Source organism: Amphiura filiformis, chromosome 1 (genome assembly GCF_039555335.1).
Source record: "Amphiura filiformis chromosome 1, Afil_fr2py, whole genome shotgun sequence".
Lineage (NCBI taxonomy): Eukaryota > Metazoa > Echinodermata > Ophiuroidea > Amphilepidida > Amphiuridae > Amphiura > Amphiura filiformis.
Window position 1 is genome coordinate 95,400,063 of NC_092628.1, and position 17,905 is coordinate 95,417,967.

The window sequence follows — 17,905 nt, forward strand, 5'->3', positions numbered from 1 at the left end:
TTTTTTCCTTATTTTATTCCAGTGTTATATCTTTTGCGGCTCTTTGATGCTTTCTTACGCAGCGGCAGCTTTATTCTCCGTAGCCGTCGAATATCCATTTGCAGGACTGGAAAACCTGATGTTAGGAAAGAAAAGACAACGTACAAAAGATGAAAATAAACCCCATGATCAGAGGAATGACGAAACAGTGGTATCATAGCTACACGACATTTGGGAAATAAGGCAGATTAGGCACGAACAATTTAGTGCCGGTACAAAAATTTGTATGATGTTTTCAATGAGAACCGTTGGCCTGAATTGTTGGATTTTCATGAAGCTTGGTGGCAATCAAAGTTTCATTCTGTTGGCAAAATGAACCATGCATTTATAAGATCATTAGAGGTCATGCATTTACAATGTAAATGTTTATAACATTTCGTGCTCCTCCTCAACCCAAGCCAATGAGATATGGATGTAATGGTTATACTATCAAGTTCCTTGCTTCCCCCTCCTCTCTCAAAGTCAATGGGATGTGGACATGGTGGAAGTAATACTTATATAATTTCGTGTTTCCCCCTCCTCAACCCAACCCGGTGGAACGTGGAACTTAGTCATGTTCATATGCTTTTGTGCTTCCCCCTCAATCCAAGCCAAAGACGTGAAAATATAATAGAGAGCTTGCGATTTCCAAACGTACGTATCCCATGCATCTCTTCAAAATCCCGTCACATGAGAGTGATTTTGAATCCTCAAGCCAAGGTCATTTAGAAGTATGTTCACTTGAATGGAGGCCCTGCATGCCTTTATCGATTGGCTCCAAACAAAGGATTTGAACCTTCGCCGTAATCATGGCGCAGTGCAGTCCATTTAATCAAATGTTGTCACGTGACGTAGTTAATCGGATTAACTACCATAGCAATGGATGAACAATTTTGACTATACCGCCCTGCACTACAATGTTCACGCGGTACCGATGCATTGAACCATAGATGTCAAAGAAAGGCTGATCACTCGCACCTGTAACATGTGTAAGATAAGTATCTTTGAAAAGAGCGGTATTATATTCAACTGTTTGCTGACATACACAGGTGATTTGTGCAATCTGCTTGTAGTGCAGGGCGATCTATTCAAAAATTGTATTTATCCATTGCTTTGGTAGTTAATCCGATTATGACGTCACTTTTACGGCGTATAGCACTGGCTATAGAATATTAAATCACAAGTATATAGTACAAGAGAGTAAATTGAAACACTATACAACTTTCTTTATAGATCTGCGTCAATAATAGAATACATCTCTTCATCTGAGTTTGTACTATATCACTGAGCGATCTAGCGATCGGTTTCTAGCCAATCAGATAGGCCCTAGGACTCCTTTTCTTGCGTTCGGAAAAGCGAGCTACTTTATTGGTGAAATACCAATCGCCTGTCGCTCACCAACGGAGTATTAGGACGTAATTCATTGCAGGGAAACAATAAACCTGTTGTCGACGATGTGCCATGATAGTATCTCAATACTTTCTCAGAGCCATAGGCGTAGATCCCGGGGATGGGGGGACCCCCAATATTTTGCCAGGGTGGATGGTCCATACAATCATCCCCCTCAATGTATGTGGGTTTCTGACCAAATTGACCTCATATTTGGCCATTTTAGGCCCCAAAGCCCAAATATTTTCGCGATATTTTACAATATTTCACCAGTTTAGCTTCAAAATAGCAACATTTTTCGCGCGCAATGCTACCATAAACTTATTCTGCCGCCAAAAGGTGCCGGATTCACTATATTTCAAGAAATTTTTTGACTTCATTCATACGCGCGTTTCATACGTACAGATTGTCGTGTGAAATTGGCCGTATAAAAATGAGATTGCGAATTGCCCTTTTTGTACAAACGCACGCTATACGTACGGCCCACGTTGAAATTAACATTTTGTTTGACGTCACGACGGTTCACACTTAAAATATCATTAATTTAAAGCAGCATGTTTTAGTCAAAATCAAAAGCATGCTGTATTGAAGTAGACATAAGATCTGGAAATATCAAGTGCTTCGCCCACTTGTGACCAGATCAGAAATTGGTCTTTGTTCCAGCCTTGGACTCCTTCGTGACGAAGGAGCACCATTCAGCTTGGGACCAAGACTAGCATTTATGTACGCACGTTTTGAACGCCGTATAAAATTATGCACGGTCCGTAACGCATCACGTATGGAACATCGCAACCTCTCTATTAATTATAGGCTTAATTAATATGTCGAATGTATATTGGAAATATTACTATACGTCATCAAACATTCATTAGAAGTTATACATTACTTGAAATAGAATAGGAATTTCTCATTCAAAGTACGATCAAGACTGGTCTGTCGAATAATGCTTTGGTTTTAAACTTTTTGAATTCTACAGAATGTTTGTATGTAATGTTAAATAACACTTTGTGGAAATGGCGTTATGTCTACTCCATTCTCTAATCTGGATTATGTGTTTAATTTTCAATCAATTTGCTTGCATGATGCAATAAAGATAATCATTGAAATGATCAAGTCATAAAATAACGAATACACGTAACATTCAATATTTTACAATCCACTGACTAGCGGTCTTTGGCTTCCTTCAATAGCTCAGTTGGTAAAAGCGCTGGTCCAGATACCCAGGGTCCGAGATTAAAATCCTGATTGCAAAGGATGAACATATTTTGTTCAAGGGAACCGGAAAGTATAAACTATGTGCATACGATTAACCTCTGCTCAGGGCAGGCCGTCATTTTTATGAGAGAGTAAAATAAAATCACACCCTCCCGCGACGGTCTCTACACGCATAAACTGCTATGTTTGATAATGTTTTGTGAGTGGGTTTCTTTTGTTTTATATTGTTTTGTGAGGCCGTCATTTTAGGGGAAGATTTTGTGCCTCACTCACTTTCACGCCCGTGCAGTCTCTATGTTTGATATTGTTTTGTGAGTGGGTTTCTTTTGTTTTATATTGTTTTGTGAGGCGGTCATTTTTGAGAGAGAGAGAGAGAATAAAAAAAAACCCTTTTATGTTATGTTTTCTATATTTTGTGAGTGGATTTCTTTTGTTATATATTGTTTTGTGAGGCCGTCATTTTAGGGGAAAGATTATGTGCCTCACTCACATTCACGCCCGTATGTGCGCATAAACTGTTATGTTTGATATTGTTTTGTGAGTGGATTTCTTTTGTTTTATATCGTCAGCCTGCTACGCTAATAAGTCTTTTTTTTAAATTTTGCGAACAAAGAACAAAATGTGGTTCAAGCATGCATCAGTAATGTAAGCATCCTTATTATTTCAGATTTCGTTTGTATCATTTTCAGATTGGTGAATAAATATGTTTAAATGCATGCTTGAACCATATTTTGTACTTCGTTCTCGCAATTACAAAATAATTATGACTTAGCAATTACCGCAGCAGGCTGACGATATTGTTTTGTGAGAGCGTCACTCATTTTAGGGGAAAGATGTTTTGCCTCACTCACATTCACGCCATGTGAGTGGGTTTGTGAGTCTGTTGTTATATATTGGGCTGTTCCATCATCCACACTCCCCTGTGGAAGATTTAGCTAAAGTGTTCCACAGAGTATGAGTTTCAAGTAGAATAGACAGTCGGGTGCGGGTGACTTCATTTGAAACACTCACGCCAGTTGGGGCAGATATAGGTAAATCCATAAAACATTATGTATGGGTTTCAAAATGATTAAGCCTGACCAATTACATTTGAAAAACATACTCCCTCTGTGAAAGATATTTCCAAAATCTTCCACAGGGGTAGTGTGGATTTCAAATGGAATAGCCCATTGTTTTGGAGGCTGTCATTTTAGGGGAAAGATTTTTTGCCTCACTTACATTCAAACCCTCTATACGCATTTTGTGTTTATGTTTGATATTGTTTTGTGGGTGGATTTATTGGCTATATTTTTTGAGAAACGGTCATTTTAAAGAGAGAGTAAAAAAACCCAACATTATGTTATGTCTTCTATTATTCTGTGAGCGTGGATTTCTTTTATTATATACTGTTTTATGAGGCCATCATTTGAGGGGAAAGTTTTTTTGCCTCACTCACATTTAACACTACAAACTCTATGCGCATAAACTGTTATGTTTGATAGGCCTATTGTTTTGTGAGCGGATTTCATTCGTTTTAGATTGTTTTGTGAGGTGGTCATTTGGGAGAGAGTAAAAAACCGTTATAATATGTTTTCTATTATTTTGTGAGTGGATTTATTTTGTTATATATTGTTTTCTGAGGCCGTCATTTTAGGGGAAAGATTTTATGCCTCACTCACATTGCGCATAAACTGTTATTTTTGATATTGTTTTGTGAATGGATTAAAAAACACCTTTATGTTATATTTTGTATTATTTTGTGAGTGGATTTCTTTTGTTATATTTTTTTCTGAGGCCGTTATCTTATGGGAAATATTTTGTGCCTCACTCACATTGACGCCTTTACAGTCTCGATGCGCATAAACTGTTATGTTTGATAGTTTTGTGAGTGGATTTATTTTGCTTTATATTATATTGTGAGGTGGTCATATTTTGGGAGAGAGTAAAAAACACCTTTATGTTATGTATTCTATTTTTTGTGAGTGGATTTCTTTTGTTATATATTGTTTTGTGAGACCGTCATTTTAGGAGAAAGATTTTTTACCTCACTCACATTCACGCCCTATAAACTGTTATGTTTGATATTGTTTTTGTGTGTGGATTTCTTTTGTTTTATGAGAGAGAGTGCATGATTTCTTTTATATATTGTTTTGTTTGGAGGCCTTCATTTTAAAGATTTTGTGCCCCACTTACATACATGCGCATAAACATTTTGTTTTGTGAGTGGATTTCTTTTGTTTTATATTGTTTTGTGAGGCCGCCATGTTTAGGAAAGAATAAAAAACTTGATGTTTTGTATTATTTTGTGAGTGGATTTCTTTTGTTATATATTGTTTTGTGAGGCCGTCAATACCTCACTTATGATTCACGCTCTCTACAGTCTATATAGGTCTACGCATAAGGGGCTGTGCAATAATTATGAGCCTCCCTGGGGGGTAAAATGTCCACATGTCTCGCCAAAAATCGCTTGCCCCCCCCCTCTCGGGCGGCCCGCCAAAATCGCTCGCCCCCCTCTCGGCCCGCCAAAAATCTTTGCCCCCCTTTGACATGCCAAATTTTTGGGATCCCAATTTGGAAACCTTAAATGGTCTATATACATGTTGCGAGCGCAGCGAGCAGGAAAATTTGCATATTTAAGCGTTTCCGTACGGTATTCCAGAGCGTTTTATTTAAAAGGCGACCCAAGAATGTGTGCCAAAAATCGCTTACCCCCCTCTCGGCTTGCCAAAAATAGCTTGCCCCCCTTTTGGCTCGCCAAAATTTCTTGCCCCTCCCAATTTTACCCTCCCCCAGGGCTCATAATTATTGCACAGCCCCTAAACTGTAAATAATGTATGATATTGTTTTGTGAGTGGATTTCTTAAATATTTTTTTGTGAGGCGGTCATTTTTAGGAGAGATGAAAAAAACTTTGTTATGTGTTCTATTATTTTGTGAGTGGATTTCTTTTGTTATATTGTTTTGTGATACAAAGTTGAAACATTTCCAATGCTGCATATCGATATTACATCGAAAAAATAATGTAATTATGGGCTTGACGTATTTGATATATTTTCAGTGTTTTTTTAAATTGTTTTATGAGGTACCAGTCTTTTTAATAGTTCTATAGAAATGTGAGGCTGTAGAAAACAAAGATCCGATATTTTTGCACCTTATCGTGCCGTATATATTTTTGGACACCCTGTACATGAACCAAACCAAAAACTACACAACAAAACCCACTTTCCTTTTGTTTGCTATTGAACTTGAACTTGACCAGTGAGGTCAAATTAACTATCAACTAAACGGTGGACGTGATTTGGTGCATGAAAACTAGCTGACCTGGCATGCATGCATCATCGTAGATAGTGAAAACTATGCGTGCATGCATGCATCAGTATATCCTGCCATGGTAGTGTTCCAGGTTAAGAAAACATAAGGAAAGGATATTGAATGAGTATGAGCTAAAATCATCAAAATGGGCGACGACATGGATTGTAGAGACGGCATTTATCTACTAGTCAACAACACTGCAGCGACTATTAAAGGTAGTACTAGTAGATACCCTGCAACTAAAATGTGTTTATAAAATGTTTAGGCCCTATTCAAAATGTTTTAATAAAAAATTTAAATGTCAGGTTATATGAATACGTTTTTAAAACATTACGCTAAGGCTATCAAATTGTACAATATTTTGGGCAAACATGTTTGCAAAATATTCTGTCAACAGTTAAATAACATATTCTGTTAGAATGTATTGCATGCATTACGTTTTCAAAAATGTTTTATGAATGTTATCAAAATGTTGCATATCCTTTACACATGCGCGTATTTTTTTGGGGGGGGGGGGGCTTCGGGGCGCGATCCCCCTGGGGTAAAAGCAGGGGGTTTCAAAAAGAAGGGTGGGAGATGAAGGGGCAGCAAGACGAATAATATGAAAGAAAAAATGGCGGGGCAGAAGGGGCGGCAAGAATAATTAGGCTATTAATGAAAAAATGGCGGAAAATGTGGACATGGCAGTCTTGATACATTTTGATGTGTAATCGATCAGCAATGATTTAAATGAAGCACCTAAAGTCAGTGGGTGATAACGAACTGTACATCGACGGCTGTGCCTTTTGTGCTTACGGCTACTCAATCACACCCTTGGGTTGTATGGGAACAAAAGGTACTTTTCGTTCCAGTAGGCACTTTCACGCGACTTTCGTTTGATCACTTATTGACAGTAGCCTGCTAGGTAAAGCGTTAATACGCTGTCAGGTCTGCTTACCGATTTGATTTAATGGCGGAAGCCCTTTGTCCCGAACAAAAGGTACTTTTCGATGAATAGCTTGGCGGAAAATCAATTCGGCATCAAAGGAACAAAGCATTACGTAATTTATTTACCCTCCAAGTCCTTTCTATCTAAGCGTATCTAACATCCTCGAGAAGAACCCTGTAGTACACCCGGCGCGGTATTTTGAAAGGCTACATTTTCGACCATGCTTTGCCAACAGAAACTAACAGATAGATAACGCTCTGAGATACAGGATTCCATCCACTTCAGCTTCAGAGCTCTTCAGGGCAAATTGTATTAAACATTTTCACTCTGCCAAAATCCCCGCCAAAATCTCGACAAGCGGCTTTATCATATAGTAAATCCTGCACCAAATTATTGGGAAAGTACCGAAAGTACCTGTTGGTTGGAAATGTTCAAAACGGAACGTTACATCACAATTGTATTGTTATTCAAGGTTGTTTAATACGCGTGTCTGTCATCGACTTGACAACAGGCACACCCAGTTCAAAGCAATTGTATTCCGTCAGTTTCTGTTTGGCAAATCATCAATACACATGTATTTTGGTCAAAATGGCAACAATCTTTTTTTTTTTACCCCTACCCACCTGTAGTAGCTTTTCACAACACATAAGTGTATTTTGTCTATAAGGTGCGAACTCGGCCAGGCCCAGAATTACGGCGTGCGGAATTTGGTAACCACAATTCGCCTGTTTTGTCACAATTTCTTTGGAAATAGTCGAAATACATCGATTTGGAGCGTCAAATGTCAGGATGGTAATGAGAAAAATATGATTTTTATATCATACCATGAACTCGTTAACAATGAGAAAAATAGGAGGAGGATGCTGTCGATCGAGTTACGGACCTTTAAAAGTACTTATATTATTTTCCAATATGTATTTCATTTCAGCTCTAGATGCATTTGGTAAAGTGCCTGCTGGTGTTTTGGCTGGAAATTTCGACTGGCTGGGAGACTATGACGAATGTGCATCTCTTACACATATGCACTACTGCTCCATCAACATCGGGATCAATGCGTCTAGCCTTGGTCTACCGATACCGGTACGGTAAAATTAAAGGAAGAGATGTAGAACGATGGCCCGTAGGGGTGGTGCAATTTGTTTTCGGATGGGGAATGTCCCGGGGGAATGTACATATCTAGATTAATAAAATGGATCGAGTCAGCTATAGAGTGTCTTTGGATATATCATATTACGCAAGTAGTACGAAAGTGTTCTTGAACGTTGGCTTATCGGGTTTTTTCTACTGGCTACGGCTTGCAGTACCTTTATTTAAGACACCTTAAAGCAAGAATGTGCCAATACAAGAATGCATTCTTACTTCGTCCACAGAGTCAAAGTGCTACACTATCGTAAGTGCAGTTTGGACAATTTTACAGGAGGAGCATATTTGTGTTTTGCGTAGCCTACATGTAGCCGTTTGTTTCCAAGTAGACATAAAATGACATGGGAATGTAAAGCAATTCAATTTTAATAATATAGAATATATAAATGGTGTTAAAAAAAAATAGGTGAATTATTTACTGATTTAGATGTCGTAACTGCCACATACGATAGTGCCCGGGGGGGCACTCCAACTTTGGAGGTGACGCGTATGTAGGGCTGTTAAGACCCCTTTTCAGCATCGCTGTTACCCAAAGACCCCATATTATTTTACGAACACATGCTCGCTCCGCGCTCTGTCACCCGAAGACCCCCTATTTTTCCATTTGATCTGTCACCCAAAGACCCTTATAAGTTCAATTTGAACAGCAACTTTCATTTATCACTGATTTTGTTACTTATTTTGAAAAAATAAAGAAATTTGAAGCCATTTAGAACTAGAAATTCGATTTTCGAGGTTTTTGTGGCACTGTTTTGGTTCTCACCCAAAGATTCCATTTAAAAAAAGGTCATGTTCTCACCCAATGACCCCATATTTTTACATTTTGCTCTCACCGAATGCCAAAAATCATGCTCTCACCCAATGACCCCATATTTTTTACATGTTGCTCTCACCGAATGCCCCTTAGTGCGAAAGCGCCAGCCCTACACCTATATCCATTTCAAATTGAAGTGCCCCCCCCCCCCCGGGCGTAAGTGTTGCACTCAAATAGAAATTAGTGTAGAGTGCAACACTATCGTATTTGCACTCAAATAGAAATGAGTGCAGAGTACAACACTATTGTATGTGCCACATACGATAGTGTAGCATTGATGAATTTGACGGCTAAATTAGGATATGCGTAATATAGGCTCAAATTTCCAATATCTGTCATTTTATGTTACTTAAACAACTGTTAATTTATTTCGGTACATAATATTTACAATAGCAAGACATATTTTGCCTTAATGTTATCTCCCAGGGGTTATCTCTCAAGATTTATTACTGAATCTAAGAATAAAAACACCGGATTTGTCGTCTCTATTACCAGTCATTGGAGCTATGAACTTAGGAAGCTTGGTGACAATGCCTACATCCGTCAGCGTCACAGTTAGTGATATGTTAGAGACTGTTTTGTACTTACGATGGTGTAGCATTCCGTGATTTTGATGTGTAGGTTCAAGAAAGTAGCGCATGTGGCACATACGATAGTCTTGCACTAATAGCAGATGGAAAACTGCGTGCAAAACTATCGTAAGTGGCACATACGATATTGTTGCAGGCATTAATAAAATTGCATTGCACTTACGATGTTTTATTTTATTAATTAAAAAATAATTAAGCAATTTTGAAACTTAAAACCTGGTTTAAAATGTGTGTTTTTATATAGCCTTCCATTATTCGTCAACATCTCAAATCGGCCAAAATGTCACGTACGATAGTGTAGCACTCTGCCGACGACTTTATTTTCCACGAAATGTTAGTTTCACTAATCACGTTATGTTTATTTTTAATGAACAGTTGCAGCTCAGATATGGCGTGTGCGTTCCCGACGTGTGTTCAGAGAATGATATCATACAAGAAGTAGACAACCTTACCATGTGTGAGTAGGTCTGTGCTAGACTACAGATTAGTCTATAAGTATTGCCAAATGTGCAATTCGTGAACACGCATATCTCAAAATTTTACCTCAAGTTGTAAAGAGTATTTGTACCCAACGCATTTAAAGGTAATTTTGCGAATGTTGAAACATAATGGGTTGGAAATACTGGGCCCCGACAGATGATGAGATCCTACTGATATCTGTTTACCAGCTCCCATTTCTTGAGCAATAAACCGACCAAAACGCTGATTTGAATGTTATCGTAAAGCTTGGTATGACATTAGGTGTAAGGGCACCATAGGCTATCTGTTTTATCCAATGTCAAAGTTTTAAGTTAAAACTTTGATGAAATTCACACCAAAATATTCCTTTGATAATAAGAATCTACAATATGTACAGCTTGACCTACGAGTACCAGCTCAATATCCTACCATTGTACGGCGAATCAAAAAGGTCAAATTATGGATTCAACAGAGGTCACAATCGAAACAGTTATCCGACTTTGATGAAAATTATTATGATCTTGGTTACCATATCGATTCAACCAAAAATCGTTTGTACTACCTTGGATGTTCCGTTACGTATACAAAATGAGTCAAATTCAATACCCAGTGGGTACAGATGACGTTGACGTTATTCCCGTTGGGTATCAATAATTGATTCCTAATAATGATGTGACCTATTGTCATGATTATTGTTAAATGTGTTAAGTATAGGTGACGAAAATATGTTCTAGATATTTCAAACCATTCCTTTTTGAATTGCTATGGCGAAAAATTTGAAATTATTGTCACCCATTATGTGGAGCATTAAAATGTTGACCTATGACATTTTTGCCAAAGACGCCAAATGAAGGCCGCGTTGTATTTCCAGTGTTTTCATTTGCCTTTATAAGTTGTATTTAAAGTTTTTGATTATCTTATATGTATATATAAGACTTTCTATGTTAAGTAATTTGATCAGGTAGTTTTATAGGCGGATATTAAGAAATATTCTTGGAATGTAATTTTTGTAAAACTGCAGGCCGATATGTCGTAGATAGGTCAACTCCTTTCTAAATCTTTTGCGTGCACATAAACATTTTGGTCTAACCGTAGGTTCAAATAAAATTTGGAGCAATAACGTAAAATTTGTAGATTTCCCAGTTGATTCATCATTTGGCACCCATTTAGGACGTAAACGTATAAACACCTCACTTATACGGTCAGAGGTAATTTACGGGATTACCAAGTTGACAACTTAGTAAACATTTTGATGTAAGATTGGTTTGCTAAACGATAGTATTTTTCTTCATGCAGTAATACCGCCCGAGTACCGCTTACTTGACTTAGCGACGCCCATGTTTGCCGATTCACCGGTTAATTGTCAGGATTTTCCACAACGACCGTATGATGCTGGATTTATATGTTTCACGTAAGTATTGATAGTAGACTCACTCTCCGAGCCTACCCCCAATGGTCCGTCCAAAAGTACCCTCAACCGCCCGCCCGCCCGAACGCCCGAACGCCCGCCCGCCCAATATGGCACACAAGGCATATAAGAAGAGTAAGATGATTCGACTCGGTACAATTTGTTTTGGTGGGGGGGGGGGATCAAATTTATTCATTGATTAATTTGATGATCTATGTTGGTATTTTTTAGAGTCTTTCATTATTGGCGAACGTGTAGGCTCCTTTCGCATCGTGCAACGCAAGCCACAAGTGTTGACAAAATATTTTGCAATAAATGTTTACCAAAAATATTTTACAATAACGTTTTAGAAACGTTTTCAGGACCTTTTTATAACCCGACATTTAAATGTTATTAAAACGTTTTCATGGTTTTGAATAAATGCTCTAAGAACATTTTAGTGTTTGCTGGGTAGCGCTAACGTGAGTCTACCGATTGGTGTCGAATACCTGTATCTCAGCATGCTTTCGTACTCGCAACCATCTTATCATAATTATGGTTTCATCATTCCATTATTATTTGCAGTGTTTTCTGCCTGATTTTAGCCATCATGATGTTGTCAGGTGCAGCTCTTGACGTCTTCCAGAAATACAAGAAAAGAAAGATGATCAAAGACAGTAAATTACGGTCGTCATCCCACCAATCGTATGGCAGTACAGGAGAAACCAACAAACTAGCTACTAAGACTTCAATTGAAGAATCAAAGCCTTTACTTGATTGTGAAGTCAAAAATATAGAAAGCAGTTCTGCAGATATTGCTGGTTTAAAACCAAGTAGGTTTTACAGTAATTTGCTAGGTATAATCATCTGAATAATATGAATAATGAGCATTTATTGGATTCGTTCAGTTTTAGTTGCTTCAAAAATGAATTATGATAATATACATGACAGATATGTGTGGATAGAATACGGAGGAAATTTACGTTTGAGCTAGATCAATGTAGGTATCTTTAAAAGACATCAACAACATATCAAAAAATAGGGTCATATAATTCTGAAACATATTGGCACATATTCAAATTAGTATTTCCCCTACTTCTCTTTTCCTCCTTTTTTGATTATGTTGTTCAGGAGGGTGCCTAGACACATCAGCAAGCAAGGACATTGGTGTTCCAATATTGTCCAGGTGTACTATTGAAATAGGGTTGTTTCATTCTGAAACATCATCATCATCAGTCGGCTGTGGAGCAGGCGACTACAAGCTTTCTCCAACTATTGCGATCTTGGGCAAGCGAAACAATTTTGTTTGGCTGCAGCATCCCTTCAGTATCTCCCAGGAGGTGCTGGACATACTGTAAGTACAGTGTGCGCGACCGTCCCGGTTTCCTCATCCCGTGTGGTGGAATATAAAGGGCATGTTCTTTCACATGCTCGTCGTCTTCAAGACGCAGTATATGGCCAAGAAATTTGAGTTGATGAATCTTGACTCTGGCAACCAGTGGAGTGATGTTGGTCAGATTGTAGATGGTTTCATTTGGAATCCGATCCACACGCTTGATGTTTAACATGACTCTGTAGCAAGATGTTGCAAAGGCATTGATCTTGTTTTCCATGTCCTTGGTGATTACCCATGACTCGCACCCGTACAAAAAGACAGTAACACAAGTTGTCTCAAACAGCTTGATTTTTGTTTCGACTGGCAGGGATGGGCTTCTCCAAAGGCGTTCCAGTTTCCAGAAAGCTGCCCAAGCTAGTGCTTTTCTTCTTTTTAGGTCTCCAGCACTAGAGCCCATCTTGGAACCCAAGTACTTGAAGTCTGTGACATGGTTGATGGTACTACCATAGACTTCAAGTGCTGGTTGGGCGTTACAGTTTGCAGTCATATATTCTGTCTTAGGTGCGCTGATGACAAGGCCTAGATCTGCTGCTGCAGTCGCAGTCCTAGTAAGCTGCGACTGGGCCCGGGCTATGGAAGATTCCAACAGGGCAATTATCATCAGCAAAATCCAGGTCATTCAGCATCCTAGCAGGATACCTGATTGACCGACGTGGGTAGGTAACAATTCCAGCGGCAATTCCATAAATTGATTTCTTCTGAAGGTAGTCTACCAGGATAATGAACAGGAATGTTGCCAACACATCACCCTAAAGCACTCCAGTTGTTACTTGGAATGGCTCTGAGATACTTCCATCTACCATAACGGCACTATTGGAGTCCTTGTAGAGCACCTGGATGGAATTTACCACAACCTTTGGTATTCCATAATGCCGCAGCACTGAAAACATGGCGGACCTGTTGATGGAGTCGAAGGCTTTTTGAAGTCCACAAAAGTGACTGTCAAAGGAAGCTCGTAATCCTTGAAGCCTTCCATGATCCTCATCAAATGTGTATTTGCTGAGCACAGCTGCGACCTGATCTAAAGCCAGCCTGGTTGCTTCTCAGCGAAGGATCAATGAGAGGTCGGATCCTGTTCAAAAGGATCTTGTTGTACACTTTTGCGGCAATGGACATAAGCGAAATACCACGGTAGTTTGTCATGAGAGAGAGGTCGCCTTTCTTTGGTAGAGGAATGATTACATTTGTGATCCATTGACGTGGCGGTGTCAGCGTTGAAAATACTTCTATACAAAATTCGAGAATCATATCAATCATGCTATCCCCTCCTCCCTGAAGTGCTTCACCAGTTATAGCACAGTCCAATGCTGATGCCTTGTTGGTCTTCACGGCTGCTATTGCTTCAACTACTTCACGAGTTGGGGCTCAGTGATGATAGGAAGATCTTCAACAGCTGGTGCAGGAAGTTCTGAAGCTGCTGTGCCACTGTCGTCGTTAAGGAATGAGCTAAAATTTTCCTTCCATTTCTCAAGCAGTTCAAGGTCACTGGTTGGGGCTATTCCAGCCATCTTTTTTACTTTCACCCTTTTCCTTGAGTTCTTCCCAGAAAGCGAGTGTATGATTTTCCAGGTGGTGGTGTAATTTCCCATCTCGTCGGCCGGCCAAGTCTTCCATCTGCTTATTGAGCGCCGGGGTGGATTTGCCACCCCCCCCCCAAATCCCAGCTATGCCACTGAGAAGCTATTGGTCATTGGCGGAACCTCTCGTGTGCTTGTGTACTAGGATGGCTATAGAATTCCAATTAATGATACTGTATTACTAGAAACTCTGTTTAACAGTAGATTTGAATTTATTTCTTTTTAGGTAGGCTTCAAGAAGTTGTTCTGTGTTTTGCTTTCAATCGAAACATATCCAAACTTCTGGATACCAGCATCGGTCAGTCTCAATCCATTGGATGCCTGCATGGTATACGTGTTATCAGCTTAACATGGGTAGCTCTTGGACATACGATTATATTCGGCGTGATGGCTGGAATAGGTTTGTGTGCACGAAGATTGCGATAGTTTTTTTAGGGGGTCAGCCCGTTAAGCTCCGTTATTCTGAATGGCCGTTCGAAGGGGCATTATTCCGTAAATATTGGTATTGGTACGGGTTAAAGGGCTAGGGTAAGGGTCAATTCGGCTTAGGGCTACGGTTAGGGTTAGGCATAACCCTAACCGTAGCGGGGTTATGCTTACAGAGTGGGGAAAATCCGGAATAACACTGCTCTTGCCCCATTCGAAATAATAATATAATAATAATAATCTTTCTTTATTGAGGGTAATTCCACTTCAGTGTCAAGCACTGCTTTCCAAGCAGGCCCTCATACAATTATAAAATACTGTAATACATATTGATACATAGTAAATTTACATCTTACACATGGTAAATCAATAACATAATAAATAGTATTGAACTCATATGGCAAAGATTATACAAAATACAAGCTAAAGCTAAAATGTCCTTATAAAAAGTACAATTTATAAGGGAATAGAAATCCCAAATTATTTAGCAGAAGTATTTGTTCGCGCTTTAAATTGATACAAAGACATATTATTTAATTCTTTGCGGATTTGAGGTGCAATTTCATTCCAAGTATTAACAGCTCTGGCATGGAATGTACGCTTGCCTGAATTTGAATTACATTTTGGTACAACAAGAGTATTTGATGAATGATTCCTGGTAATATGCATATGACTATCATGAACAAATTCAAATTTAGATGATAGATAAGATGGACCCAGGTTTCTTAAACACTTAAAAACTAAAATAAGAAGTTGATTATTCCATCTATCATTTAGTTTTATCCACTGTAGTGCACTCATTAAGTTACTTATTGGTGTTCTAATATCAGCAGATAAAATTGTCCTGGCTAGCTGATTTTGTAACACTTGCAGCCTTGCTTGAGATTCACAAGAAAAATTACTCCATACAGAACTACCATAATCAAATTGAGGCATAACAAGTGCATTTGATAACATAACAATGGTTTGACGAGGCAGGAAGTATTTAACACGCCTAATGACACCAATTTTTTAGAAACATTTTTACATAAATAATCTACATGAGCTGACCAAGAAAGTTTAGAATCAAGTTTTACTCCAAGATATTTAAACTCGTGAACTCGTTCAATAATAAAAGTATCCTCATATGTTAGATTTATATCATTAAACTTTTCAAGCATTTGGTTGGTACCAAAGACCATAAACTTGGTCTTATCAACATTTAAAGTAAGTTTGTTTGCATGAAACCAATTTGCTACACTGCAAAGACTTGACTCTAATTTAGCTTGCAATTCCAAAACATTCTTTCCTTTACACATTAAACTTGTGTCATCTGCGTACATAATAGTTTTACAGTTAACAGCATTAGGCATACAATTTACAAAAATAATAAATAACAAAGGACCTAGGATTGATCCTTGCGGAATTCCAATATTAACATTTTCAAAGTCAGATAAAGAAGAATTTACACTAACTGTTTGAGATCTTTTATACAAATATGATTTAAACCACAGAAGCTCTTTGCCTTGAACACCATATTTTTCAAGTTTTTTAAGTAGTATTTCATGATTGACCGTGTCAAAAGCTTTCTTTAAATCAATAAATATAACACCAGTAGCGAATCCACTGTCCATGTTCTTAAGTATAAAATCTTCTAAATTAAGTAAAGTTGTGGTAGTTGAATGGTTGGCACGGAAACCAGATTGATCTTCAGAGAGAAGACCTGCATTAGTCATAAACATATACAATTGATCATGAATGGCCCTCTCAATAATTTTGGAAACAATTGGAAGAACAGAAATGGGCCTATCGGAATAACCTTCGGAATGGGCCTTCGGAATAACAGGAAGTTAATGGAACCGTTTTTAGGGTAGTTGCGTGATTATAACTTAAGTACGATATTGGTTTTGCTATTTTTCTTTGACTAACAACTCCTAATTGCAAGTGTGTCTAACGTGATTATACTTTGTGTGTGAAATTAATTTACATTATCAAATTATATTTTACTAGCTGTCTTAAATGTTGGCATATGTTTAAATTCACCCCAGAATTTCCCCAAAATAATATTGAAGTCACAAGTTTGATATCTATTTTTTCCTCTAGAAAACCCGTCGGAGCCATTTGAGAAGTTACTTCCCAGTTTCTTCTTTCAAGCTGTTAGCAATGCATACTCAGCAGTGGACACTTTCTTCTTCATGAGGTATGTTTTGTTGATGATGACGATGATGTATCATTATTGTCGTCGTTGTTGTCGTTATCATTTTATCGTAGTCGTCAACATCATTGGTCATCATCATCGTCGTTACTGTGTAGCCCTACTGATCATCATCTGTATTATATTATTATTATTATTATTATTATTATTATTATTATTATTATTATTATTATTATTATTATTATTATTATTATTATTATTATTATTATTATTTATTATTATTATTTTAGTGGATTCCTGCTTTGCTATTTGACAGTTACGCGGATGGCGAAATCCGACGGGAAAATTTCGTGGCCTATGTTTTACTTTCACCGGATATGGAGGTTTGTTGTATATTTTTAAACTGTCTCTTCGTCTTTCTTTCTCTGAACTCTCTCGTCGTAATGCACTATATTTTGCTGGACTGTAAGCTAATGTAGTCCAGCCTATAACATTATAATGTTGCGTACATTACTAACAATTTGCTCAGCGTGTTTATAGTCAGAGCAGATGTGCGGTACATAAATTGTTCGGAAACTTGCCCACTATAAACACTAGCCGTACGTATAAACGGGTATTATGCTATCCGTCTCAATCGAAGGATATTGGCGCGAGAAATTTGCACGAAGATCAATTTTTGTACTATATTACCGGAAGTAGCAACCTCTTCATGATGCGTTGGATGCGCGCAGTGCAGGACATTCAAAACTCTTCTAAACCCCATCTCATATCGAAAGGTTTGGCTACAAAACGATACTCTTATAAATGCATCTATGCACAGTTTCCACCTCGACACACCTGAGTACACAAATTTGTCCAAGGTCAGAGAGTCTAGTAATCCATTGTCACTACACGGTTGAGTGCATAGCATCATAAGAGCTGTGTGAGCTTCTAGCCGTGGCTTCTAGCTGGTGAATAGTGTAAAAAACGGTATCTGTGATAGGTTTTGTTAAAACCCCGATATTTTCCTTCATCCAATCAGAAAAGTTTTTATATCGAACGAAAGCTAACACTTCCCGCTAAAAACATGTCTTCTTGTCAAAAAGGATACAATCTTTTCTTTTGTGATCCCTATTACCACCTAGAGTCTGTCCCCTTAA

At 38.2% G+C, this 17,905-nt stretch overlaps 2 protein-coding genes across 2 annotated transcripts in view; both read left to right on the top strand.

Annotated features, from left to right (window-relative positions):
• LOC140164601 (nose resistant to fluoxetine protein 6-like) overlaps positions 1 to 17,905 on the top strand; it is a 39,124-nt gene that overhangs the window by 15,708 nt on the left and 5,511 nt on the right. The gene's annotated exons all lie outside the window — the stretch shown is intronic.
• LOC140168713 (O-acyltransferase like protein-like) lies at positions 5,884 to 17,665 on the top strand. Its single transcript, XM_072192126.1, has 8 exons — positions 5,884 to 6,127; positions 7,769 to 7,920; positions 9,763 to 9,844; positions 11,143 to 11,257; positions 11,819 to 12,066; positions 14,433 to 14,606; positions 16,715 to 16,811; positions 17,587 to 17,665. The coding sequence occupies exons 1-8, from the start codon at positions 6,058 to 6,060 to the stop codon at positions 17,663 to 17,665; spliced, it is 1,017 nt and encodes a 338-aa protein (XP_072048227.1). The 5' UTR covers positions 5,884 to 6,057.